The sequence below is a fragment of the Salvelinus alpinus genome, chromosome 10 (genome assembly GCF_045679555.1).
Source record: "Salvelinus alpinus chromosome 10, SLU_Salpinus.1, whole genome shotgun sequence".
NCBI classification, from domain to species: Eukaryota; Metazoa; Chordata; class Actinopteri; order Salmoniformes; family Salmonidae; genus Salvelinus; species Salvelinus alpinus.
In genome coordinates this window covers 62,688,007-62,713,469 of record NC_092095.1, presented here as the reverse complement: position 1 = coordinate 62,713,469, position 25,463 = coordinate 62,688,007, and the positions used below count along the sequence as shown (strand labels likewise).

The following is a 25,463-nucleotide window of genomic DNA, read 5'->3' as shown; positions in this document are numbered from 1 at the left end:
GAACCGGGGACACCATGCGTAAGGCTGGTGCCATGTATGCCGGCCCGAGGAGACGCACTGGAGACCAGACGCGTTGAGCCGGCTTCATGGCACCTGGCTCAATGCCCAATCTAGCCCGGCCGATACGAGGAGCTGGTATGTACCGCACCGGGCTATGCACCCGTACAGGAGACACCATGCGCTCTACCGCATAACACGGTGTCTGCCCGTACTCTCGCACTCCACGGTAAGCACAGGGAGTTGGCGCAGGTCTCCTACCTGACTTCGCCACACTCCGTTGTAGCCCCCCCCCCCCCCCCCAATAAATTTTTGGGTTTGACTCGCGGGCTTCCAGCCTCGCTTCCGTGCTGCCTCCTCATATCGCCTCCTCTCGGCTTTAGCTGCCTCCAGCTCTTCACGAGGGAGGTGATATTCTCCCGGTTGTGCCCAAGGTCCCTTACCATCCAGTATCTCCTCCCAAGTCCAATAATCCTGTATGCGCTGCTCCTGCTTATCACGCTGCTTGGTCCTGGTATGGTGGGTAATTCTGTCACGATCGTCTTGATGAGGAAGAGTGGACCAAGGCGCAGCGTGATACGAATACATCTTTTTATTAGTGAAGATGAAACACGAAACGAAAACACTTTGACAAACTAACAAAAACAACAAACGACCGTGAAGCTACAAACGAAAGTGCACACACAAGCTACTAACGTTAGACATAGACAATTACCCACAACAGCCTAATGCCTATGGCTGCCTTAAATATGGCTCCCAATCAGAGACAATGAAAGACAGCTGTCTCTGATTGAGAACCACTCAGGCAACCATAGACATACCTAGACACCTACACTGAACACAACCCCATAAACTCTACAAAACCCCCTATACAATACAACCACCCAAGACGAGACAAATACACACAAACATCCCCCCCTGTCACACCCTGACCTAACTAAAATAATACAGAAAACAAAGATAACTAAGGCCAGGGCGTGACAGGGTTGTTTTTTGTCATACTCAACCAACTCCCAGAACTAGCCTCTAAGGCAACCTCAGAAGGCCGTAGCTAATGTATGGCTGTGTGAGGTTAGGCAAGTGGCCGGCCAGGGGCAAGGCTAGCTATGGCTGGGGGTTGCTTGATCCCCCAATAAGTGATGTGGCATTCATAGTGGATCTTGCTATTCCCTGGTCTAGTAGGAAGGCTATATCCTACAGGAAGACATTAAACATGAGTCATTGTTGACCCGTGGACCAATGACAGTGAGCCGCTGGATCAGGGGGAATATTAAGGGCAGTGATGTCTGTTTGCCTGTCTGATGGCGTGAGAGTGTTACCGTGCTTCACGTCTTTAACATGCATGTAGTGCTCAGCTCACACATTAAGTTTGGCTGTCCTGCAGAGCCACCAGGTGGCTGTAATATGTCATATGTAATATACCGTAATATACTAACAATAATTGCAACAAATGAATCAATAAAGACTATAAGATGAATCACTATGGTGCCCTTCAAAAGACTTTTAAACAAGACGATATCCTCCTTCAGATAGGCCTACTGTCTTTCCAATGTTCTCGCCCGGTTCCCGAAAGCACTGAAAACAAGAACCTCAGAAATGTCCAGTATGCTGTTTGTAAACTGCTAGTACAAGTCTAGATATTTCACTTCGGTCCCTGAAAGTGAGACCCTCCAAAATGTCCAGTATGTTTGTAAACACATAGGCCTGCAGAACCCAGAATGTGCTTCTGAGACCCTGTGTCAGCAAGGCCACTGTGGTATGGTGTGCCAATAAAATGTCTCGGGGCCAACCATTTGTTTGGGGGTCACACTGAAAGCCACATGACTCAGCAGGTGGAGGGGAACAGGCTCCTCACTGGCTGGCTTGTCACCTGTTGTGAAACATTTGTGTCGTGTTTGTACTAGCTAGCGACTCACAAGGCCTAATGTCACGCTGGACTCCAGGTCAATAAAAACAGGCTTATTTCCAGACACCATACCTCCACTGGAGATATGTAAACAATATGAAGTATATCTTATCTATCCCATACCAGGAAGTCTCACAGGGCACGGGCAGAGGAGAAAATGGATGCTGCTAATCCCTCAGTGGGAATGGAGAGCCAGGCAGTGCAAAACCCAAACAATGCTGCTGCCTGTTATTACACCTATCCAATGACAACACTGCTGCCTGCCAGGCTGCCTGTTATTACACCTATCCATTAACAACACTGCTGCCTGCCAGGCTGCCTGTTATTACACCTATCCAATAACAACACTGCTGCCTGCCAGGCTGCCTGTTATTACACCTATCCAATAACAACACTGCTGCCTACCAGGCTGCCTGTTATTACACCTATCCAATAACAACACTGCTGCCTACCAGGCTGCCTGTTATTACACCTATCTAATAACAACGCTGTTGCCTGCCAGGCTGCCTGTTATTACACATATCCAATGACAACACTGCTGCCTGCCAGGCTGCCTGTTATTACACCTATCCAATAACAACACTGCTGCCTACCAGGCTGCCTGTTATTACACCTATCTAATAACAACGCTGTTGCCTGCCAGGCTGCCTGTTATTACACATATCTAATAACAACGCTGCTGCCTGCCAGGCTGCCTGTTATTAAACATATCCAATGACAACACTGCTGCCTGCTAGGCTGCCTGTTATTACACCTATACATTAACAATGCTGCTGCCTGCCAGGCTGCCTGTTATTACACCTATCCAATAACAACACTGTTTCCTGCCAGGCTGCCTGTTGTTACACCTATCCAATAACAACACTGTTGCCTGCCAGGCTGCCTGTTGTTACACCTATCCAATAACAACACTGTTTCCTGCCAGGCTGCCTGTTGTTACACCTATCCAATAATAACACTGTTGCCTGCCAGGCTGCCTGTTGTTACACCTATCCAATAACAACACCTGTTGCCTGCCAGGCTGCCTGTTATTACACCTATCCAATAACAACACTGTTGCCTGCCAGGCTGCCTGTTGTTACACCTATCCAATAACAACACTGCTGCCTGCCAGGCTGCCTGTTGTTACACCTATCCAATAACAACATGGCGCAGAAGAAAAGTATTGGGTGTGAAAACAGGGACAATGGCAGGTTATAGTGAGACCAACACAGCACAATAGTAACTCTCATGTCCACGCAGGCTGGCTGGCAGGCAGGCGGGCTGCTGAGACTGCCGTTGCCATGGAGATGAACTCCCCCCTTGGTTCTGTGTATTGCCTGGTTCAGTTTGGTGCCTTCACTGTAGAATGGACCCACAGCTTTGCTGAGATAGCAAGGGATCCTTGATGAGCTTATAGTTTCATTCCCAAGCATGGTACTTTACTTGGCACCATTTTGAGCCTTTAATGAACTAATGATCAGTCCAACTCAGAAACCCTGCCAGCACCAGTGAATAATGTGAATCCCCCTCTTTCTCTCTATCCCCCTCGTTCTGCCTTCTCCGTTTGTTTCTCTTTCACATTTTCTCTGCCTCTCTTTTTGTCTCTCTCTCCCTCTCTCCTTTTCCCTCTTTCTCTCTCTCTCTTTGTCTCTCTCTCCCTCTCTCTTTGTCTCTCTCTCTCTCTCCTTCCCTGTCATTAATCAAAAGTGAACAGACATTTACATATAAACCATGGTTGAGAGGTACCCTTACCTTCAGTCTCTGCTAGCTGTTTCAGCTACTACTGTATAGCTCAGAGTAGTCAACTCTAATGTACAGTATAAATGCAATCATTTCCATCTTGTTTTTCCACTTCGGAAGCACAGTCAATCCCTCTGGGTTTGAAGAGTAGTGCAGAGAAGGAGGCCTGTGGTGTGCTCAGCCAAGGATGCACAATATGGCTGTCACTTTAAGGACCATTTTAGGATGTCATTATCCACCTTGACGAGCACAACACTTCCCGTCTTGTCTTCTTTGTCTGTGTTCGTTACCTCCAATGGTGTAGAGAATTCTATCGTTGACCCCCATCAACATGCATTACAGAGTCATCTTGGAGTTCTATCAATGATGTAGAGAATTCTGTCATTGACCCCCATCAACATGCATTACAGAGTCATCTTGGAGTTCTATCAATGATGTAGAGAATTCTGTCGTTGACCCCCATCAACATGCATTACAGAGTCATCTTGGAGTTCTCTCAATGATGTAGAGAATTCTGTCGTTGACCCCCATCAACATGCATTACAGAGTCATCTTGGAGTTCTATCAATGATGTAGAGAATTCTGTCGTTGACCCCCATCAACATGCATTACAGAGTCATCTTGGAGTTCTATCATTGTTGTAGAGAATTCTGTCGTTGACCCCCATCAACATGCATTACAGAGTCATCTTGGAGTTCTATCATTGTTGTAGTTCCAGTTGGTTACGTTAGAAGCACAGATTCACTCTAGAAACACCAAAGTCCTCTGGAGTAGAATGTTTGTATTTCAGAGGTGAATGTTATTGACCACTCACTACACAGACTAAGTGAATTTAATGGTCCGCAACAAAGCAATCATTGTAATACTGTTAGGGCTGCCATCAAGCGAAATCAAACTTTCTGATCCATGCTGTCAAGCAAGCACAAATTAATTACTGTAGTGTTTTTGCAGACATTACTGTAGTATTTACTATAGTGTTTTTGTAGACATTGCTATAGTGTTTTTGTAGACATTGCTGTAGTATTTGCTATAGTGTTTTTGTAGACATTGCTGTAGTATTTGCTATAGTGTTTTTGTAGACATTACTGTAGTATTTGCTATAGTGCTTTTGTAGATATTGCTGTAGTATTTACTATAGTGTTTTTGTAGACATTACTGTAGTATTTACTATAGTGTTTTTGTAGACATTACTATAGTGTTTTTGTAGACATTACTGTAGTATTTGCTATGGTGTTTTTGTAGACATTACTGTAGTATTTACTATAGTGTTTTTGTAGATATTTCTGTAGTATTTACTATAGTATTTTTGTAGACATTACTGTAGTATTTGCTACAGTGTTTTTGTAGATATTACTGTAGTATTTGCTATAGTGTTTTTGTAGACATTACTGTAGTATTTACTATAGTGTTTTTGTAGACATTACTGTAGTGTTTTTGTAGACATTGCTGTAGTATTTACTATAGTGTTTTTGTAGACATTACTATAGTGTTTTTGTAGACATTACTGTAGTGTTTTTGTAGACATTGCTGTAGTATTTACTATAGTGTTTTTGTAGACATTACTATAGTGTTTTTGTAGACATTACTATAGTGTTTTTGTAGACATTACTGTAGTGTTTTTGTAGACATTGCTGTAGTATTTACTATAGTGTTTTTGTAGACATTACTATAGTGTTTTTGTAGACATTACTGTAGTATTTGCTATAGTGTTTTTGTAGACATTGCTGTAGTATTTACTATAGTGTTTTTGTTTTATTATCTTTTATTATCCTACAGGACAACTTGTAAAAGAGCTCATTCTCCATAACCTGTAGGTAGGTAGGACTGGAGTCTGAATGGATAGTTGAGACTTCAGTTCTTCTACAACACAATATATGGTCTATACTGTACTTGGCATGTAGGTTTCTCACTTATGGCTGGCACAAATTGGGATATGGGGGAGGGGAATAGGCAGGTTATATGCAAATTAAATACTGTACTGTTACTATAGTTAAAAAACTGTTGTGTTTTTACGGACTGTTGTGTTTTTGCTGACATTGTGTTTTTTGAGGGATAATACTGTAGTATTAACTATAGTATTCTACAGTGTACTACACAATTCTATAGTAAGTACTACACAAGATTGAGGGATACTACAGTGTGTAGTGTAGTATTATACAGTATACTACAGAATTCTATAGTAAGTATTTCTTCATGTGGGCTGTCAGTTATGCAACATAACATTTCTTGAACACCACATTGGAGTTTCAATAAAACACAGTCAGATGTCAAGATTTCTGTAACAGAATTCAGATTGAGGTTTCGCTTTCACTCTGATTCTAGTCCCCCTTCAACCCCCCCATCCTAAAGTAAACAAATAAATAACAAACAAAAAACATTTTATTTGAACAAGATTCAACTATAAGAGCCTGGCTTTGAGCGCCCATAGAACAACAGTGCCTTTGATCATGTCTCTGCTAAGGGGAGAAGGAGGGGTGCGCTTCCCCTTTGAAATCTAAAGTGCTCTTTTCATTTCTACATCACCCTGCCTGCCAATTCTCCCGCTCTGCCATCCAGTGAGCGACTGTTCTGGGGACACACTGAATCACTGTATCTCCACAGCTTCTTTTGTCTGTCTGGTTTGATTGTAGCCGTGTTGTTTTTAAAGGAAAAAAGCTGGATGAGTGTGTGAGCCAGATGAGCGGCTTGTTAAAAGGTGTCTGTTCTGTTGCTGTTGGTGCTTTCCTCCAGGCATCATTAACGTGTTTAATCTGTCAGGAAGTGGCTCAGTGTTGTTTAGCTGGCTCCTAGGGGAGGATGGAGTGTGACTGTAGTCCTGCTGTGAGTGGCTGGAATCCTATAGGGAACATAGGGGTGTGGCTCCCCCTGCTTCCCTGCTCCAGGAACATCAGGATCCAAAGAAACAGAGCAGAACCAAACAGAGCAGAGCAGAAAAGAACAGAACAAAGCACAACAGAGCTGAACAGAACAGAACAGGGCTGAACAGAGCACAACAGAGCAAAAAAGAAAAGAGCAGAACAGTGGCCATTCCTGTTGATGCAACACCAAAGCAAACACAAGTGCCTTGCTTGGCTTTCAGATACAGAATAATAATGATCCAAGGGGGTCTCCTACCTAAATGCCTTGCATGTGTGTCTCTTCATCATGTTCCCCTTACTGTATTTCTACCGAAGCTAAAGCTCTATCTCAAAGGCTCTTCCTGCAGCTCACAGTGGCACATCATAAAGGTGTGATGTCGTCTCATGTTTGCATGAGCGTCAGTGCACCTGCCAGGGCAGATGGTCAGACCATTAGTCAGGCCTCGGTCCCAGCCCTCTCATTTCTACATAGAGGCACCTCCAATCACAGTCCCTGCCCAGTGGTGGTGGATGACGTGTGTTTCCTCTTACACAATGTGAAGCGTCTAGTCTGAGCATCTGGAAAAGCTCTCTAAATCGAATCAATTATTCATTATTGTTTGGCGACAAATCTCTTTCTGTTAGTGTTTTTCTGGTGATAGTTCCTGGTATCACGGAGCCACTCTTTTGAGGAGAGTCAGGAGAGTGCTAGAAGAGAGCAATAAGTAAGACAATCAAAACAGGTTGAACAGTTGTTGCTGTCGGCCCAATACCTCCAGGACAGGATTCTGACACCTCTACGTATCACACTATGAGATGTGAAAGTGAAATCACACTAGAGTACATATCGTCCCACATCAGTTCTTGGAAGTCTAGTCTTGTCTAGAAAAGTTTGGGGTGAGTTGTGGATCTTTTCAAGCTAGCTCAGCCAAATAGGCCGCTACATTACATTTCATCTACATCAAGTGTCTCTGGATATGAGCAATCCTGACATCCAAAAACATTTCGAGCTCAACCTTCAGTGGCAACTCTGCTTGGAACAACGTCATGACATAACAATCCCCAACTGTTCATCCTAATCCTCTGAGTGGTGACAGTGGTGACCCCATGCTGACAGTGGTGACCCCATGCTGTCCTGGCGTCTGCCTTACTCTGTTGTCACAGAAAACAACATGAATCTACCCATCAGGATTGACCTTTTTCAACGTCTGAGGAGTTGTCATGGTGCTCTTATTTCTAGTTCCTTTCTTGTTCTGTATATTAACAGCCACAAATGGTTTGCTATCAACCAGATGTATTGGGACTGCATACGGGTGCTGGTAGCTTGCCAAGAAATATTACCTCGAACCCATCGTCAGTAAGAAACAGCATGTGGTTGTACCACTATCTTCACAAACCTCATTTTGTATTTCTGCGAGGCCTGCAGCTGCAGTGATAGACGGATGAGGGGAATGTCCGGAGGGAAAATTGCCATAGCTGACGAATTCCATTACCTCTGTCAGGCTGTGTGAAGACTCCAATCTGGTGTTGAAATGTGCACCATCCGCGACGGACTCTGATAAAAGTGGCTCACTTTAACAGACTGGGAACTTCAGTGTTTATAGGTAAAATGGCTGACTTACCTATTCCTACTCTGAAAGCTCTAGTTCACTCAAAATCAGCATAGGCTACATACAGTACATCACAGTGTAAAGGGACTTCGTCATCTAGGATCGTGTATACATTTGTGTTTCAGATGTTGAATTTATTTTTAATGTAATCGAAACACGTGCCGTTTAACTGGCAATAAAGGGTTGAAACCCTGTGACCATGTCTCATGACTGTGGTGTAACGTCACAGCTGAGATAATATACAGTACACATAAATACTTAAACACATAGCCCTGCTGAGTTAACTGAGGCCAATATGGCCGCCGACTGCAACACACCACACAGGGTCTCTGCTTCATTTTAGTCTGGGCTCTTTTTGTCAGTCCTCTCACACACACACACACACACACACACACACACACACACACACACACACACACACACACACACACACACACACACACACACACACACACACACACACACACACACACACACACACACACACACACACACACACACACACACACACACACACCCTCTCCCCTTAATCCCTCCTAGGACGGTACCCCCTGCTGATGGAGTATGTAGGGGAGGGAAGCCCCTCGCTTGCTACAGCAGATGGCTCCATGAATCATTCATAGTGTCACGTTGAATAAGACATGAACACTGTAGAGGAGAGGAAACTGGGGACAGGGGAACGGTACATTACAGGGAAATGAACCTACCGCTGCTCCCAGACATTACTAGAGAAGGAACAGTGGATGGGCATGAGATGGGGACAGAGAGAACTCACTCATATGCTATCTCTCAGATGTGTTCTACAGCGCTGTCTAAGTGTCATGCTACATGTCGGGCAGTGACTCATCTCTCGCTCTCTTTAATCTCTCTCTCTTCTATCTCGCACTAAATACACTCTCTCTTCCTTCCCTTTGTCTTCCTCTCTTTCGTACTCTGTTTCTCTCTCTCTCTCTCTCCATCTCCATCTCCATCTCCATCTCCATCTCTCTCTCTCTCTCTCTCTCTCTCTCTCTCTCTCTCTCTCTCTCTCTCTCTCTCTCTCTCTCTCTCTCTCTCTCTCTCTCTCTCTCTCTCTCTCTCTCTCTCTCTCTCTCTCTCTCTCTCTCTCTCTCTCTCTCTCTCTCTCTCTCTCTCTCTCTCTCTCTCTCTCTCTCTCTCTCTCTCTCTCTCTCTCTCTCTCTCTCTCTCTCTCTCTCTCTCTCTCTCTCTCTCTCTCTCTCTCTCTCTCTCTCTCTCTCTCTCTCTCTCTCTCTCTCTCTCTCTCTCTCTCTCTCTTTCTCTCTTTCCCTCTCTCTCTCTGTGAGAGTGTTGCTGTTCCTTCTCATGCTGTGTTCTTGGGTAATCAGGCAGGCAGACAGGGATGGAGACAGACAGACAGGGAGGGAGGCAGGCAGGGAGGCAGGCAAGTAGACAGGGAGGGAGGGAGCCAGGGAGGGAGGGAGGGAGGCAAGCAGGGAGGCAGGCAGGCAAGTAGACAGGGAGGGAGGGAGGGAGCCAGGGAGGGAGGGAGAATGGCAGACAGGGAGGGGGCAGTGAGGGAGGCAGGCAGACAGTGAGGGGGCGGGCAGGCTGCTCTGTATGTGTCAGCGGGCCTCTGACGCACGGCCAACGCCAGACATGCTCAGAATCACAACAACATTTCCCAACGCATGGTGGCTACAGGGAGCTGACACTTCCCAAATGGCACCCTATTCCCTATATAGAGCACTACTTTTGACCAGAGCCCTATGGGAAGTGCACTATGTAGGGAATAGGGTGCCATTTTGGGATGCAACCGCTGTGCCACTGCTCGAGGTAGATGTTGCCCTTTACCACAGATCTAGGATCAGATCTCTCTAACTCCTATCCTAAACTTAACCATCAGGGGAATGACAAAATATCTGACCCTGTATCAGTGGTTAACGGTAACCTTTTTCCATGTGCTTCCTCTCTGCCGTGTTCGTTGTCATGTTAACCATGAGGCATAGCAATGATACGGGAATTTCTTAGCTGTGCCACTACTACCATGCACTCCTTCCTGGTCTGAAACTGTGGTGATGCAGTTATTTCTGTGCCTCAGCAGCATGCAGCTCTGGTATCTGTGTCACACAGTCATTAGCATGGCCATGAGACACACCGATCTGGGGGGGGGCTTTTTTCTGGTTCATGTCCAGTCAATGAACTAAGCAGACCAGACCCAGCTGCTAATGCATTGGGGCCTATGGGAGAGCCACCCCTTAAGCAGACCAGAACTGCGACCATTTCTTTCAATGGTAAACGGCTTGAGTGGGACCTCTTTATTTATCCACCATCTTTGATATAGATCTCTCCGATAAAGTCTTCCTCTGCTGCTGTTCTGTGTGGGTTAGACACATATTGGTTTGGGGCGGCAGGTAGCCTAATGGTTAGAGTGTTGGACTAGTAACCGAAAGGTTGCTAGGTCAAATCCCTGAGCTCACAAGGTAAAAATCTGTCGTTCTGCCCCTGAACAAGGCAGTTAACCCACTGTTCCTAGGCTGTCATTGTAAATAATAATTTGTTCTTAACTGACTTGCCTGGTTAAATTGAATAGGCTGATATTTATGGCAGAGCACTGGTGGGCAAAGAGTCTTATGATACTGCGTTCAGATCTCACACCAGCTGAGCCAACGCCTTCTGGCTTGTGTAAGGAAGGAGTGAGCTTCTACCAGAGGCTACAAGCTATAAGGTGAGATAAGATAAGCATATTTAGTTATGGTTGAGGGCAGGGGTGATAGTTTCTTCAGTGACATCATTGCTATGCTAGTAAGGGACGACTAGCCACCTTAACTATGAAGAAAACCTTGACCCAACCCTGCAAACTGCTAACTGGTTTTACAAAGAAAGGAACTCCAGTTATTGTCATTTTAGATGTAATCCTGATTCCTGATCTTCCCTACCACACAGATGCTGTTAATTAATGACTTAAATATGCATATATTAATAATAATGGAGAGATATAGAGATGAACTCCATGGAGAACCCAGTCCTTGAGTGGAACCCCGGCTTTGAACAAGGACCCCAAATCCCCAAAGTGAATACATTAACCCACTTTTCACTCCACATGAATTTAATGATATGGAGGAGTAGATTCATATCTGTCATGTTTTTTGTGTATGTGTATATGTGGGGCTCCCGAGTGGCGCAGCCGTCTAAGGCACTGCAGCTCAGTGCTAGAGGTGTCACTACAGACCCTGGTTCAATTCCAGACTATATCACCATGGGCTGTGATTGGGAGTCCCAGCGTCGTCCGGGTAGGCCGTCATTGTAAATATGAATTTGTTCTTAACTGACTTGCCAAGTTAAATAAAGGTTAAAGAAAAATAATCATTTACCAGGTACATGTTGAGGTTAGATAGTACCAGTAGTAGCCTACCTTTCTAGACCCACAATCTCACACTGTTCAGAACAGTTTTTATGATTTTTTTCCTCATCAAGACAGGTGGACGTGCCACTGCTGTATTCCTTGAGCTGTTCTTGTCTAATGATGTTCTGTATTGTGTCATTGTGTATTATGTTTCATGTTTTGTGTGGACCCCAGGAAGAGTAGCTGCTGCTTTTGCAACAGCTAATGGGGATCCTAATAAAATACCAAATTCCAGTCTTTACCAATAACCACAGCACCATCTGCTGGTTCAAGAACACACTACTAGAGGGCTCTACACAGAATAGTCTGGTGCACACAATTATGTATTTATACACTAGATGGCTGATAGGGGGTGTGTTGGCACTCCCTTACAGTTGTAAAACATATTTCGAAGCAATAGAAATGCATGTATTAATGTGTACATTTGTTTTTGCCTCGTTTATTCTGTTACAGACACATTAATGCATACTATTATATTAATTGAGCTAAACATAAAATAACAATAAATGAAAACATTTTCCTTAAAGTATAATTTGTTTTATTACTAATGTTACTGTCCCCACTTCAACAAAAAATACTTAAATACATGTTCTTGAAACATTTAACTGAAATACAGTAGCATCCCATGTATTCCAATGGTGGACTGGTCCTACTGGGGAGTGCCAATATGGCCGACAAGTGGCTTCAAAGCCTCTCAATGGCCAATTCATAGAATCACAATCCAGGGTTTATATACATCATTGGGTGCACATAATAAGCACTAGTAGAAACACACAAATATAACAACAACATAAAAGAATGGGAAGATGGTTTTGTATGATGCACTGACAAAATGCATCATAACCCAGGGTTAGAGCCAAGAGGGAGGTGTGTTTGCTTCAACCCAGCGTCCCCTATTAGTCATCTAGTGTATATATCATAGAGAGCGAAGCGTTCAGTCAACAGCGACTAATGCATGCTGGTGTTGGGTGGGCTTTTGGAAGGCCTGCATTCACTCAGTCACTCTTTTCACGCCACTTCGATACAAAGTGATTTTCATAGTAGGTTAGGAGAGTATTTTCGCTCAACCTAACCCTAACCCATTTCCTAACCTTAACCTCTGTTTCCTAACCTGCTACATTAATTATCCTAACCTGTGGCGTAGGTTCTACTAACCTTCTACGAAAAAAATAGTTTTTCGCCTTATGAATATGGAGTTTTTCCTGGTCACGACACATGGTCAGGAACCAGTCATCATTCATGAGTAGGGCCAAAGATGGTGGAAAAATCAAGATATCCCATAAAGGCTGTTTGCCATTGAAACAAATGTTCACAGTTCCCATCTACTTAATGGAATTTGTATTTGTTTCATTGACCCATTGTTGACATTGTCCCAAAATGTTTTGCTTGTCGGCACTCAAGTTTTCAAGATATTTCACTTTCAAAATACAGAAATCATCATACGGTATGATTTCTGTATTTTGAAAGTGAAATATCTTGAAAACTTGACAGCAGCTGGGTCTGGTCTACTTAGTAAGTGTTAGTTATTTTAACCAGAAAAAAGGAGCCTATAAAATGTCTCGCTTTCTCTTCTGTCTCATGAGCCATGCAGTGGATTCAGTTTCTTTCATTGGGTGGCAGCAAAGAGCTATCTCCAGTGCCACTAACAGCATTATAGTAGATCGGCAGTGTATAATTTACAGTGTAATCAATGGTTTATTACACAGAGAAATTGACTGATTTTATGGACGACTGCTTAAACAGACCACTGGCATTTCATATCATATGTAACGTGTCATTTAGCATGAAGCTGTGATGGTTGTGTTACAGTTGTGCCACCTATCATCTCTATGGGTCTGAAACCTCCAGTGAGGCCCTTGATGACTTTTTAGTGACAGGGCTCTAATGCTGTCTTTCACCTTCTCTCCCCCCCCCCCCCCTCTCTCTCTCTCTCTCTGTCCAGATCACGGGGGCGATCCTCTTAGCTGTGGGACTATGGGGGAAGTTTATGCTGGGTGCGTACATATCTATCATCGCTGACAGCTCCACCAACGCTCCTTATGTTCTCATCGGCACCGGAACATGCATCATCGTGTTCGGACTGTTTGGATGCTTCGCTACCTGCCGCGGGAGCCCATGGATGCTCAAGCTGGTGAGAGCAAGGAGAAGTTGGTGAGAGCTAGGAGAAGTTGGCGAGAGCTAGGAGAAGTTGGCGAGAGCTAGGAGAAGTTGGCGAGAGCTAGGAGAAGTTGGCGAGAGCTAGGAGAAGTTGGTGAGAGTTAGGAGAAGTTGGTGAGAGCTAGGAGAATTTGGTGAGAGCTAGGAGAAGTTGATGAGAGCTAGGAGAAGCTGGTGAGAGCTAGGAGAAGCTGGTGAGAGCTAGGAGAAGTTGGTGAGAGCTAGGAGAAGTTGGTGAGAGCTAGGAGAAGTTGGTGAGAGCTAGGAGAAGTTGTCATCCGAGTAACTAAAATGTGTTTCTCAAATGTGTTTCCCCACTGGGGAAGAAACAGAATTCAACATCTGTTCCACATTGGTTCAATGTAATAACATTGAAATGACGTGGAAACAACGTTAATTCAACCAGTGTGTGCCCAGTGGGTTTGTTTCTGTCCTTGTTTCTGTCTTTGTTTAGTTTTTGATTTCTTTCCTTCTAAAAAGGTCTTCCTTTCCTACTCTCATTCAACGTTCCTTTCAGTGTTTCGATGATCTTATTGTGAGCAAATGGTGAGAAAGTCTGCAAAATATACACAGTAACTCAGTGGCCGTTTTGTGGCGCCCTGTGTGCCCTCTCTCTGCAGTACGCCATGTTCCTGTCCCTGATCTTCCTGGCAGAGCTTGTGGCTGGCATCTCCGGCTTTGTCTTTCGTCATGAGGTAGGTAGCCCTGCCATACCTGCCTCTGGCACTCACCCACAGGATCATGAGTACCCACCCACTGGGCACAGATGTCAATTCAACGTCTATTCCACGTTAGTTCAACGTAATTTTGTTGAACTGACGTGGAAACAATGTTGATTCAACCAGTGTGTGCCCAGTGGGCAGAATTCGTCAGTCAGAGTGTCCATCTGTTTCACAACAGGAGAAGCTATGAACACAACAAGAACTGTGTGTTTGTGTTCCCAGATAAAGGGAACCTTCCAGAGGACCTTCAGTGAGGCAGTGAAGAACTACAATTCCCAGGACGAGAGGAGCCTGGCTGTGGACAATGTGCAGCGCAGTGTGAGTGATGGTCACTTTGACAGCCAAATTAGGGTTGTGATTAAAAACGGATTGTGATAAATCCCTCTCTCTCCAACCCCCCTCTCTCTCTCTATCTCTCTTGCTCTCTCCATCCCTCTCTCTCTCTCTCTCCCTCCCTCTCCCATCCCTCTCTCCCTCTCCATCGCTCTCCATCCCCCTCTCTCCCTCCAGTTGAAATGCTGTGGTGTGTTGAACTACACCAGCTGGTTGTCCAGTATCTGGTTCCCTAACAACGGCATCCCACCCAGCTGCTGTGCCAGCATCTCTGACTGTAACGCTTCTGACCTGCGCAATGTCACCATAGCCCCCAGCAAGGTCCACCAGCAGGTCAGACACACACACACACGGACAGACAGACACACACCGTACACACTGACAAATACACTCACTTGTCTTGTCTTCTACAGGGCTGTTATGAGCTGGTGACTGACTTCATTGAGACTAACATGGGGATCATTGCTGGAGTGACATTTGGAATAGCTGTCTCACAAGTAAGTAACAGTATGGGCCAGCTGTTCTTCCACTCTCCTTCTGTGTGTGTGTGAGCGTGTGCGCCCAGTGCAGGTTATTAATGATTACACACGGCTGGGGCGATGTTCACCGCTGCTCCTTCAGACCCAATCAGCGAGTCCGCCACTCAGAGCCTGTTCCATCACACACATGCCATTCAGGCGCGCCTCAGGAACTATTATACAGACCAGAGTACAAGAGCACACACACACGTTCTCCATCCCTCTCGCTTTTCCACATACGCATACAGACACACACACACTCTCTCTCTCCCCTACCTCCTTCCTTCTCCAGCACCCTCTCTCTCCATTCCTCTTCTCTCTCCTCTCTCTCCCTCTCTCCTCATTGCTCCTCTCCCTCCTTCGCTCTCTCCTCATTTCTCTCCTCTCTCTCTCTACTCTGCGCGAGTGTGGTCGTTACCTCCTGCTCGGGCTGACATGCTCGATTAGCCCCACAGCGCCGCTCGTCGTCACAGCGACCCCCTCCATTACCCTTAATGGGCCTGGGGGAGGTAGGTAGAGAGAGTGAGAGTGTATGTGTGTCTCCGTGGACGCTGTGACCTGCGACGGCCTGCTCTTCTGCAGTCCCGAGCCCATTAATTGCACCGTAAACGTTATGGAGGGAAGCGGCGAGGGGAGAAGGAGGGGTGGCAGAGAGAGATCAATGACACCTCTTAGAGGAGCAGCCACCCCTTTAATGCATCTTATCCCTATCCCTCCTCGCTTCCTTCCCTGATCCCTCCTCTCCTCCTTCCCTGATCCCTCCTTGTCCCTCCATCCCCCGGCAATGAGGATGGAGGGAAGAGGGGGAGGGTGGAGGGAAGAGGGGAAGGGTGGAGGGAAGAGGGGGGAGGATGGAGGGAAGACTGAGGACCTCTAAGAGAGATGATTTGTGTGCTGTTGGAACTGACTCATTTTCATCTTTCTCTCCCTCTCTCTCTCTCTTTCTGCCACTCTCTCTTTCTCTCTCTTTTTCACTCTCTCTTTCCCTCCAGTCAATTGGTATGCTGTTGGCATGCTGTCTGTCGCGGCTTATCACTGCCAACCAATATGAGATGGTGTAGCAGTGAGGTGCAGGTGAGTCTGACACACACACAAATACTTTATTTGAATACACCAATCAAATTTACAAAAAAAGGATCCAAACATTTCAAAGAAAGCACATCCTTCTCCAAACAGCTAGGCTGCCCACGACAGCTGAAACAGAGCAGTACCTAGCCAATTGCTTTGCCCTAGTTTTTGTCAGGCCCGCAATCTGGAGGCCACGCACTGCAAGCCTGTGTATGTGGCCGAGACTGACAAATATCAGCCCCACCAGCTTGCACCTCCACCCCAGGCTGTCCCAGCATGCCACGAGGGGCTGGTATTTAAGCAGCTTCTCAGCAAAGGCCTGCTCCATGTAGCCGTCCAATGAGCAGCCCACTTCCAAAACGAACACCTCCCCCTGGCCTCCCCCCACAACAACAACATCTGGCACACAGGAAAACCTGTGTTTATGCATGCGTGCTGTTGGTGAGACCACTTGTCCCACCTCGCTGGCTATCAGGTCAACAAGGCGGTCATGTCTAGCAATGTATAAATCCTTGTATGATCAGCAGCCATTCACAACATGGGCAATGGACTCCATTTCATTTGACTCATGTAGAATACAAAATAGGTCATTATCTGCAGGGTACCAGAGTGCTACACACACACACACACACACACACACACACACACACACACACACACACACACACACACACACACACACACACACACACACACACACAGACTTGTGTAGTGCTATTTGTCTCTGTGACTAAGTGCAATGCATCCAGTGTAATAAGGGGTTGTGTCACAGACCTCCATGGCTGGAACCCCTACAGCCCCCTGCAAGTCGTACTCAAACACACACACACACACAAACGTGATCTCACTATGCAAGGTGGTTATCGCTAGCTCACACCTTCCCAGCAGGCCCCTCTAATTGGCCGTCCCCGACTGTGCTGCTGTGGATTATAAATAAAGCTGTTTGGCTCGCAATTAAACACTCTGATTTATACCGTGTTGGCAGGGCTGTGTGGCGTGATTATGCCTTAAAGAGTTAGAATCCCCCACTTCTCCCCCCTATGACACACTGGCTTAACCTCATAGGGTTTAGCCTGATAGTGTTTAGCCTGCTAGCGGTTAGCATGGCCGAGCTTCACCAGAGCGTCATTGTCAATTCGAAGCTTGCAGAAACTGTTACTGGCTCCTATCCACCAGACACTGGTTGGCTGCTTTGTCACTTCAGAAGCCTCAGGGCTCTAAATAGACCTGAAGCCTGGCACGGGAGGCTCCGGGAGGGTTAACCGACAGACTGTGTTCTACAGGTGCAGAGAGAGAGTGGCATTTAGGCTTCTTACACACATCACAGTCCAAAGGCTCCGCTCATTACAGCAGACAAATGGCTATCCCTCAGGCTGTGTGGCGGCCCTGCAGAGACTTCTCAGGGAGATCTGTCTTTCAAAAGCTTCAGGTGACAAGTTCCAAAAGAGAGGATCCCTTCGTTGTCACTGATTATGGGTGGTGGTGATGGTGTTTTCAGGGAATGTAGACACACATGCGCAGACACACACGTACACACACAATCATGTTGAGTCTCTCTGTGATTGTCGGCACCTTTGTTATTTGTTTCCTTCCAGGGAGACCAGGGGGAGAGAGTACACGTCACCTTGGAAACTGGGGAAGAACACACCCAAACGCTGGCACACTCCATTCTTACTTTTCCATTCCTTATATTCCTTACTTTATCGCTCTCTTTTTCTCTCTTTCATCTGTTTGAACACATTCCTTAATATGCCATCATGCCATGATTAAAAATGTTTCCTTTCAAGACCTTAATTCTTCTAAAAATGAATGGTTGTCGATTAGCACCTGCCTCAGCCATATGCTCTGATCCAGGCATGCCATGCCTAATTCAAACAGTACCAATCTCCACTTACACAAGTTGACAATATTCCTAAGAAATTGCCTTGATGCAACATAGCTCATCGTTCGACGGCTATCTTCCCCAGTCTAAATTTCCTGGAAATAATTTGAGAGATGCCATCAGAATTTCCTATATGAGGTCTTTGAAAGAAACTTGAGCCCACTCAGAAGGGACTGAGTTTCTCTAACTGACACACACACACTCTCTCTCACACACACACACACAGCGTCTGCTTTTTGCTGCTACATGGACTACAGTAAACCTACATCCTGCTTCTAATGACTATCACTCTAAATGACCTTGTGCAAGTTGCTCTCTGTGGATGTGTATTTGTTATGCGTTTAGATCCTCTGTATTCAGTTGAGTCCTGTACTTGGTGATCTCTGCCACTCCCTCCCCTTTGCCTTCTGTCTGTCAGTCAGTTAGTCATAATGTTGTTTTGTTGTTGTAATATTTTATTTCATTTTAAAAGTCTTAAATGTGTGTTTCTATAACAGTAGACTGAGACACAGCCATTTTTCTGGTTTTAACCCCAGTTTTGGTGTTCAAATGTTTTTACACATTCACCTTCTGCTTGAGATCCTACTCTATTTTACTATCCTTGTCCGTTCTCCAGCACATCCAGCTCTCTCTCTCTCTCTCTCCGCCGCCACACCCCAGTACATCCATCTCTCTCTCTCTCCGCCGCCACACCCCAGTACATTCGGTTCTCTCTCTCTCTCTCTCCGCCGCCACACCCCAGTACATTCGGTTCCAACTCCCTCCCCCCTGACGAGAGAGAGAGAACTGGATGTGCTGGAGAACAGACAAGGATAGTAAAACGGAGTGGGATCGCTGCACAAACTAGAGTTTCATTGAGTCAGCACTGCTTTCTGATGATATGAGAAGACTATTCTACTTCCGGTCTTTTGTTGTTGCCGTTTGCTTCTCACTATATGGGATTGGTAGACAGAGAGAGAGCCCACTGGGCACACACTGGCTGAATCAACGTTGTTTCCACGTCATTTCAATGAAATGACGTGGAATAGACGATGAATTGATGTCTGTGTCCAGTGAGAGAAAGAGAGAGTAAGAGAGAGATAGAGAGAGTCATTCTCAGTGGTAGGACTTGAGGTGTTCGAGCTCGATTCGGTCTGTCATTGCTCTGGCTTGGAACAATCAAATGAAATACCACTTTCTGAAGATTTGCCACTTTTGTGTATTACTTAAATGTAGAATCAGTAATATGACAGCAACCTCTTAGGTGGTAATGACTGTAGGTATACTAAGCTTTAGTGGGCGCCTGGGGGTAGAATGGAGTGGGGCAGACCACCGAGGTCACTGACACTGTTACTGGTTTAATTCAACTGGTATGTGAGTACAGCAAGCTGGTTCCAAGATTCTATTTCTGTAATTACTACGATTCTTTTAGGTTTTTGTTTTGTTTTGGGGTTTTGACGCATTCTGAAGTTGCTCTGTGTTTTCGTTGGATCAGTATAAAACCAATGTACATGATCAATTAATCTCTCAATCCAAAATTGGACAGATGAAATAAGACTTTGTATAAAAAAAATAACGTTTTAAAATGCATCACCAGCTAGCATGCCAACAAATGTATGTTGATATTGTGAACAATTGTGATCTTGAATATATTAATAAAATGGCCATTACATCGTTTCAGTTGTGAGCTTCTGTTGTGAGATATTTACTCTCTCTTTTGTTTCTAGAACCGAGTATTTTTTGTTGTTGATATAAGGTGGGTAGTTAATCATCATTAATTAATTCTGCCCCTGATAGATCCAATATAATTTACAGGTAGCAATAATATTTTTTACCCCACGGTGTCACTATCACATCTATGAAAAACGTATTCGCGATCCCGTCTAGAAAGGGTGTTCGTGAGGCAGGCTTGACCATAGAATTAGCAATTAGAGTAATTTCATAGGATCTTTATGGGCTTGACTGTAAAAAAAAATACGAACAAGAACAACATCCAATGAAATCCTTCCTTACCGTTTGTTACAATGTAACTATTCACAATGGACATCCGTATTCGTGATCATTAATCTGTTACAGCATCAGAAACTATACTATGTTGATAGAGCAAAAAAAACGAACTACTTTGTTGATAGTGTATACATTGTTAAAATTGTCACTAGTACACATACTACTTAAAGTGTTTTTGTGAGCAGGAATGACGCAGCCCCAGCCTGAATTAAACTCCTGCTTCAACACGTCGCTACTTTCCTCAGATGAGCCTGCTCTATTCCACCACTCAAATTGCATAATTATGATTCCTTCCTCGCCTCCGTATTTCTTTGAAAGGATGTCATTTGAGACCCTCAAATTCAAATGTACACGAGCCCTGGTTTTACTAAAACTGTGAAAGCAAGTTTTTCACACTACACATTTAAGTTATCAGTATTGAAGTGACATTATGTTATTTTCTTCATAATCTCTCCAAAATAGGAAGTATGGAAGGAAGGTAAAAATAGGTGTTTTTGTTTTTTTGAAGGAAGTAAACATGTTCTAACGGGAGTTGACTTGGCAGAAAATCAGCAGGGTTGGTGAGAGACCGGCTAAAATCTGATTGGCTGAAAACGGAGTTACGGCTTGTGGGCTGATGCAAGTACGCCACTCCTGCATATCACCGTCCTCCTGCTGGTGCTGAGGATTTATTAAGCTAGCAAGCCGCTATCGGTCGCTTTGCTCACAACAAGCTGTCAAATTAAGACTTTATGCCTTCCACAGAAGTTTAACAAGTGAAGTGGTTATTCGGAAAAATACCAGGGACAATAACATCACGGTGAGTTTGTACTGCTTGAGCTACATTTATTCTCCAAATATGGCTAGCTAGCTAATGCTAGCTGTTAATTCAGTTAGTTGAGAACGGAAGCATCTATTGGCTAGTGTAAGGATTTCTTAATTTTTGGTAGGCCTACTATGCAACTAATGATACTGAAATAACGTTACTTGAAGTAACTAACCGTATGGTGTCTCTTATTTCAGGTCGTTCATCCTGTTACTTTGGCCTGAGGGGGAAACATTCGACTGAGACAGATCCGGGAACGCCCTTAGAAAAAAGCCACTTGTTAGTCAATTAGTGAGTAACGTTAGGTAGTACAGTTCTCACAAGGCAGGCAAGACGTTTGAGAAGTCTGGACGTTTCCTCGGACTGCTTAAGCTTTTGCAGCAGCTAAATTTGTGATTGTAATCCGATAAAGAGCATTAACTAGTTATCTTGCTAAGGTTTATTTCAGACCGTGACAGAATAGTAAAACTGCATTATCATCGGTGACGCGAGGTAACTAGATTGTCTGCACGCGGTCAGGTTTCTCGCAAAAATGATGCAAATTTCGGATTCGTACAATCAAAAGAATTCATTGTTCAATGCAATGAACCGATTTATTGGTGCTGTAAATAACATGGATCAGACGGTGATGGTTCCTAGTCTGCTAAGAGACGTGCCTCTAGACGAGGAAGAAGAGGTGAAAACGATATCACCGATTAGAACCGCCAGCAATGGGTCAACCACCTATTTCCAGGACGGGGACATGTACAATTACTATGTGCTATTAAAATCGATCAGGAATGACATCGAATGGGGGGTCCTACAAGCCGACGACAGGCGGAAAGAAAAAATGGGGGTGACCGCGTTGGACATATCCAGAATAGAATCCGATGATGATGACTTGGAGAAACAATTTCATTATCATTTGACCGGACTACACACGGTTCTGTCCAAGCTTACCCGGAAAGCAAACACCCTCACGAACAGGTACAATCAGGAGATTGTAATAAGGGGCTGTGGACTGTGACCACTAGAAAGTTGAGTGTGTCAGACGATAACATAAAAAGTCATTGGTGAACAGTGGAATGGGGGGGATGTCCTAGTGATATCGTTTGTGTTTATTCCCACAGTGGGAATAAATAAATGTAACCTACTAGACGTGTTTCATATGCATTGTTAAACATTTTCCATCTACTGTTTGAATGATTGTTTGCACTAAGTCTTGTGTATTAATGGCTTGTTGTATGGATGGTCTATCCACGTGAAGATTTTTTGTTTGGGCAACATTGCATAATGCCTACTGACAGTGATTTCATATGTTATGGTAGCAGTAAGTCATTGCCATACCATTGACTAAATCATATGCTTGATAATCTATGAACTGGAATCAAATGATAATTATTTTGAATTTGAGAGATTCCAAGAGATTAACACCAACTGTAAACCTTATTTAAGCACCATTTTATTTTTCTATAGAATTGACGGCTCAGCGATTAAACATCTGCTTATTGTTATGTTGTGATCAGTTTATTTGACACAGTCACTGGTTTATTGAGAGGTACACAACTTTGGCATGATAGTTTTGTGACTTGATTAAACTGTAAGATTGTGATTAGTCTGTGAACTGATGCCTACAGTGGGTATAGAAAGTCCCCCTTTCAAAATGTTCACCTTTTGTTGCCTTACAGCCTGAAATGAAAACATACATTTAGACTTTTTTCATCTTTATTTACGGTGTGTAACCCACAATATCCAAGGGAATTTTTGTCTTCAAAAGAAAAACAGTAAAATACCCTATTTGGATAAGTGAACACCCCCCCCTTAGAATTGCAAACTTGCTGAGGTATAACCAACCACCTTCCAGAGCACAAATCAAGCTAATTGTCTTCCATCTGTGATCCATTTTAGGACTTTGATTAGTTGAGAATAAAAGCAGTTGTTCATAGAGGACTCCACTGCTCAATAGTGCAATTCAAAGCAAAGAATCCACTATGGTAGGAAAGGTACTGTCAAAAGATCTACGAGATAAAGTTGTGAAAAGGAACAAGTCGGGATGGATATAAAAATATTTCAAAGGCTTTGTCCCTCGGAGCACAGTTAAGACCATTGGTTAAGGCGTATGGCACCACCCAGACCCCGCATAGATCAGGCCGTCCCTCCAAACTGGATGACCGGGCAAGGAGGAGAGTGATCAGAGAGGCTACCAAGAAGCCATTTGTGACTTTGAAGGAGTTTCAGGCCTTTATGGCAAAGACTGGTCAATGTGTGCATGTGCCCACTATCACAAGTGCTCCACAAATCTGGCCTCTATGGGAGGGTGGCAAGAAAAAAGAAAAAAAACACATCAAGTCTCGTTTGAGCTTTGCCAAAAAGCACATTGTAGATTCCGAGACCAAGTGGCAAAAGATGCTGTGGTCAGATGACACCAAAATTGAACTTTTTGGTCTGAATGCAAAACGATATGTCTGGAGAAAACCCAATACATCTTTCCACCCAAAGAACACCATGTCTACAATAAAACACACCATGTCTACAGTAAAGAACACCATGCCTACAGTAAAGAACACCATGCCTACAGTAAAGAACACCATGTCTACAGTAAAGAGCACCATGTCTACAGTAAAGAACACCATGCCTACAGTAAAGAACACCATGTCTACAGTAAAACACACCATGCCTACAGTACAACACACCATGCCTACAGTAAAGAACACCATGTCTACAGTAAAGGACACCATGCCTACAGTAAAACACACCATGCCTACAGTAAAACACACCATGCCTACAATAAAGAACACCATGTCTACAGTAAAACACACCATGCCTACAGTAAAGAACACCATGTCTACAGTAAAACACGGTGGTGGCAGTATCCTATTGTGGAGGTGTTTCTCTTCAGCAGGGTCAGGATAGAAGGGAAAATGGACAGTGCAAAATACCGACAGATTCTTGAGGAGAACCGGCTGCCCTCTGCCAGGAAGTTGAAAATGGGAAGATGGTTCACTTTTCAACATGACAATGACCCAAAGCACACTGCCAAAGCAACCGTACAGTGGCTGAAGGACAAGAAGGTGAATGTTCTTGAGTGCCTAGTCAGAGCCCCGACCTAAATCCCAGTTGAGAATCTGTGGAATGACTTGCAGTCCATGAGCGGTCAGCCGTGCAATTTGACTGAGCTTCAACAATTCTGCAAGGAAGTATTGGGCAAATATTGCACAGTTGCTAGGTGTGCAAAGTTATTAGAGACGTATTCAAAGAGACTCATGACTGTAATTCAAGCAAAAGGTGGTTCAACCAACTCAGGGGGGTGTTGGCTTATTCCGAATAGGGTGATTTTGCTGTTTTAATTTGAATACATTTTTTGTAAGAATTTTTTATTTTTTTTATTTACTTGGATATTCTGAGTTACTGTGTGTAAATATAGCCGAAAAAAAGTTATTTAATGTGTTTTCATTTCAGGCTGTAACAACATGCCCAAACCGGGACCCGCGTGCGCCATCGCGTGCGGCCCAAATTGAGTTCTGCCCCCCACACCAAACGCGATCACAACACGCAGGTTGAAATATCAAAACAAACTCAGAACCAATTATTATCTTGATTTTGAGAAAGGTTACAGGTCAAAAAGCATTAAACATTTATGGCAATTTAGCTACCTAGCTTGCAGTTGCTAGCTAATTTGTCCTATTTAGCTAGCTTGCTGTTGCTAGCTAATTTGTCCTATTTAGCTAGCTTGCTGTTGATAGCTAATTTCTCCTGGGATATAAATATGGGTTTGTTATTTTACCTGAAATGCACAAGGTCCTCTACTCCTACAATTAATCCACACATAAAACGGTCAACCGAGTCATTTACTAGTCATGCTCTCCTCCTTCCAGGCTTTTTCTTCTTTGGACTTTATACGGCGATTGGCATCTAACTTTCATAATAAGGTGTATTACCACGACCGACTGACCCTCAGTTCATATTTCAATGACCCACGTGGGTATAACCAATGAGGAGATGGCACGTGGGTAATGCTTCTTTAAACCAATGACTTGCACCGCGTTCACTGTCACAAATAGAACTGACTTGCAAGACAAGATGCTTGTTGGCGCACGCGTAGGGACCAGTGTCAGTGCAATGATTGAATAACATATATGTGTACATTTATTTTGCAATGCACGCGACACGCGGCACGAGCAACGTCGTCAGCATGTAAAGGCAACAAAGGGTGAACATTTTGAAAGGGGGTGGTGACTTATCTATACCCACTGTGTGTGTCTGGGCGAAGAGGAATTCTGTCAATAAGGTCATCTGAGGTCACACAAAGGTCAGGCATAATGTAATCAAACATTCACCGGAACGCAAACAGGTCCATTTCCAGTTGGCAAGAAATACCTCTTATGCAGTTCTGTTGATTCCAAGATTCTTCTAGGTTGTGGGATCCCATGTATCCGGGATAAAACTATTCAGACAGTCGACCTCTGAGATACAAGATCCAATAGCTCTTCAGATACTTGATCTTCCTTGAACCCCTTTCCCTGTTGGGCTTATTTAAAGAGTTGCCGACCACATATGGCCTGTGTTCTGGTGTGGTG

At 44.4% G+C, this 25,463-nt stretch overlaps 2 protein-coding genes across 2 annotated transcripts in view; both read left to right on the top strand.

Moving 5' to 3' along the window:
- The window catches only part of LOC139532560 (tetraspanin-7-like), a 29,087-nt gene extending 9,315 nt beyond the window's left edge, over window positions 1-19,772 (top strand). Inside the window, exons 2-8 of the mRNA XM_071330334.1 lie at window positions 13,379-13,567; window positions 14,214-14,288; window positions 14,538-14,633; window positions 14,826-14,981; window positions 15,062-15,145; window positions 16,159-16,240; window positions 17,830-19,772. Coding sequence (XP_071186435.1) covers window positions 13,379-13,567; window positions 14,214-14,288; window positions 14,538-14,633; window positions 14,826-14,981; window positions 15,062-15,145; window positions 16,159-16,227 — 669 coding nt within the window. The 3' untranslated portion in view covers window positions 16,228-16,240; window positions 17,830-19,772. The remainder of the gene's footprint in view (window positions 1-13,378; window positions 13,568-14,213; window positions 14,289-14,537; window positions 14,634-14,825; window positions 14,982-15,061; window positions 15,146-16,158; window positions 16,241-17,829) is intronic.
- Window positions 19,773-20,644: 872 nt separating this feature from the next.
- Window positions 20,645-22,400, top strand: LOC139532530 (mid1-interacting protein 1-B-like). The gene is made up of 2 exons (XM_071330283.1): window positions 20,645-20,901; window positions 21,105-22,400. The coding sequence occupies exon 2, from the start codon at window positions 21,440-21,442 to the stop codon at window positions 21,911-21,913; it is 474 nt and encodes a 157-aa protein (XP_071186384.1). The 5' UTR covers window positions 20,645-20,901; window positions 21,105-21,439; the 3' UTR covers window positions 21,914-22,400.
- The last annotated feature ends 3,063 nt before the right edge of the window (window positions 22,401-25,463 follow it).

Bases quoted from the DNA above. Each gene is read 5' to 3' on its own strand.
- LOC139532530 (XM_071330283.1), top strand. From the start codon at position 21,440: ATGATGCAAATTTCGGATTCGTACAATCAAAAGAATTCATTGTTCAAT.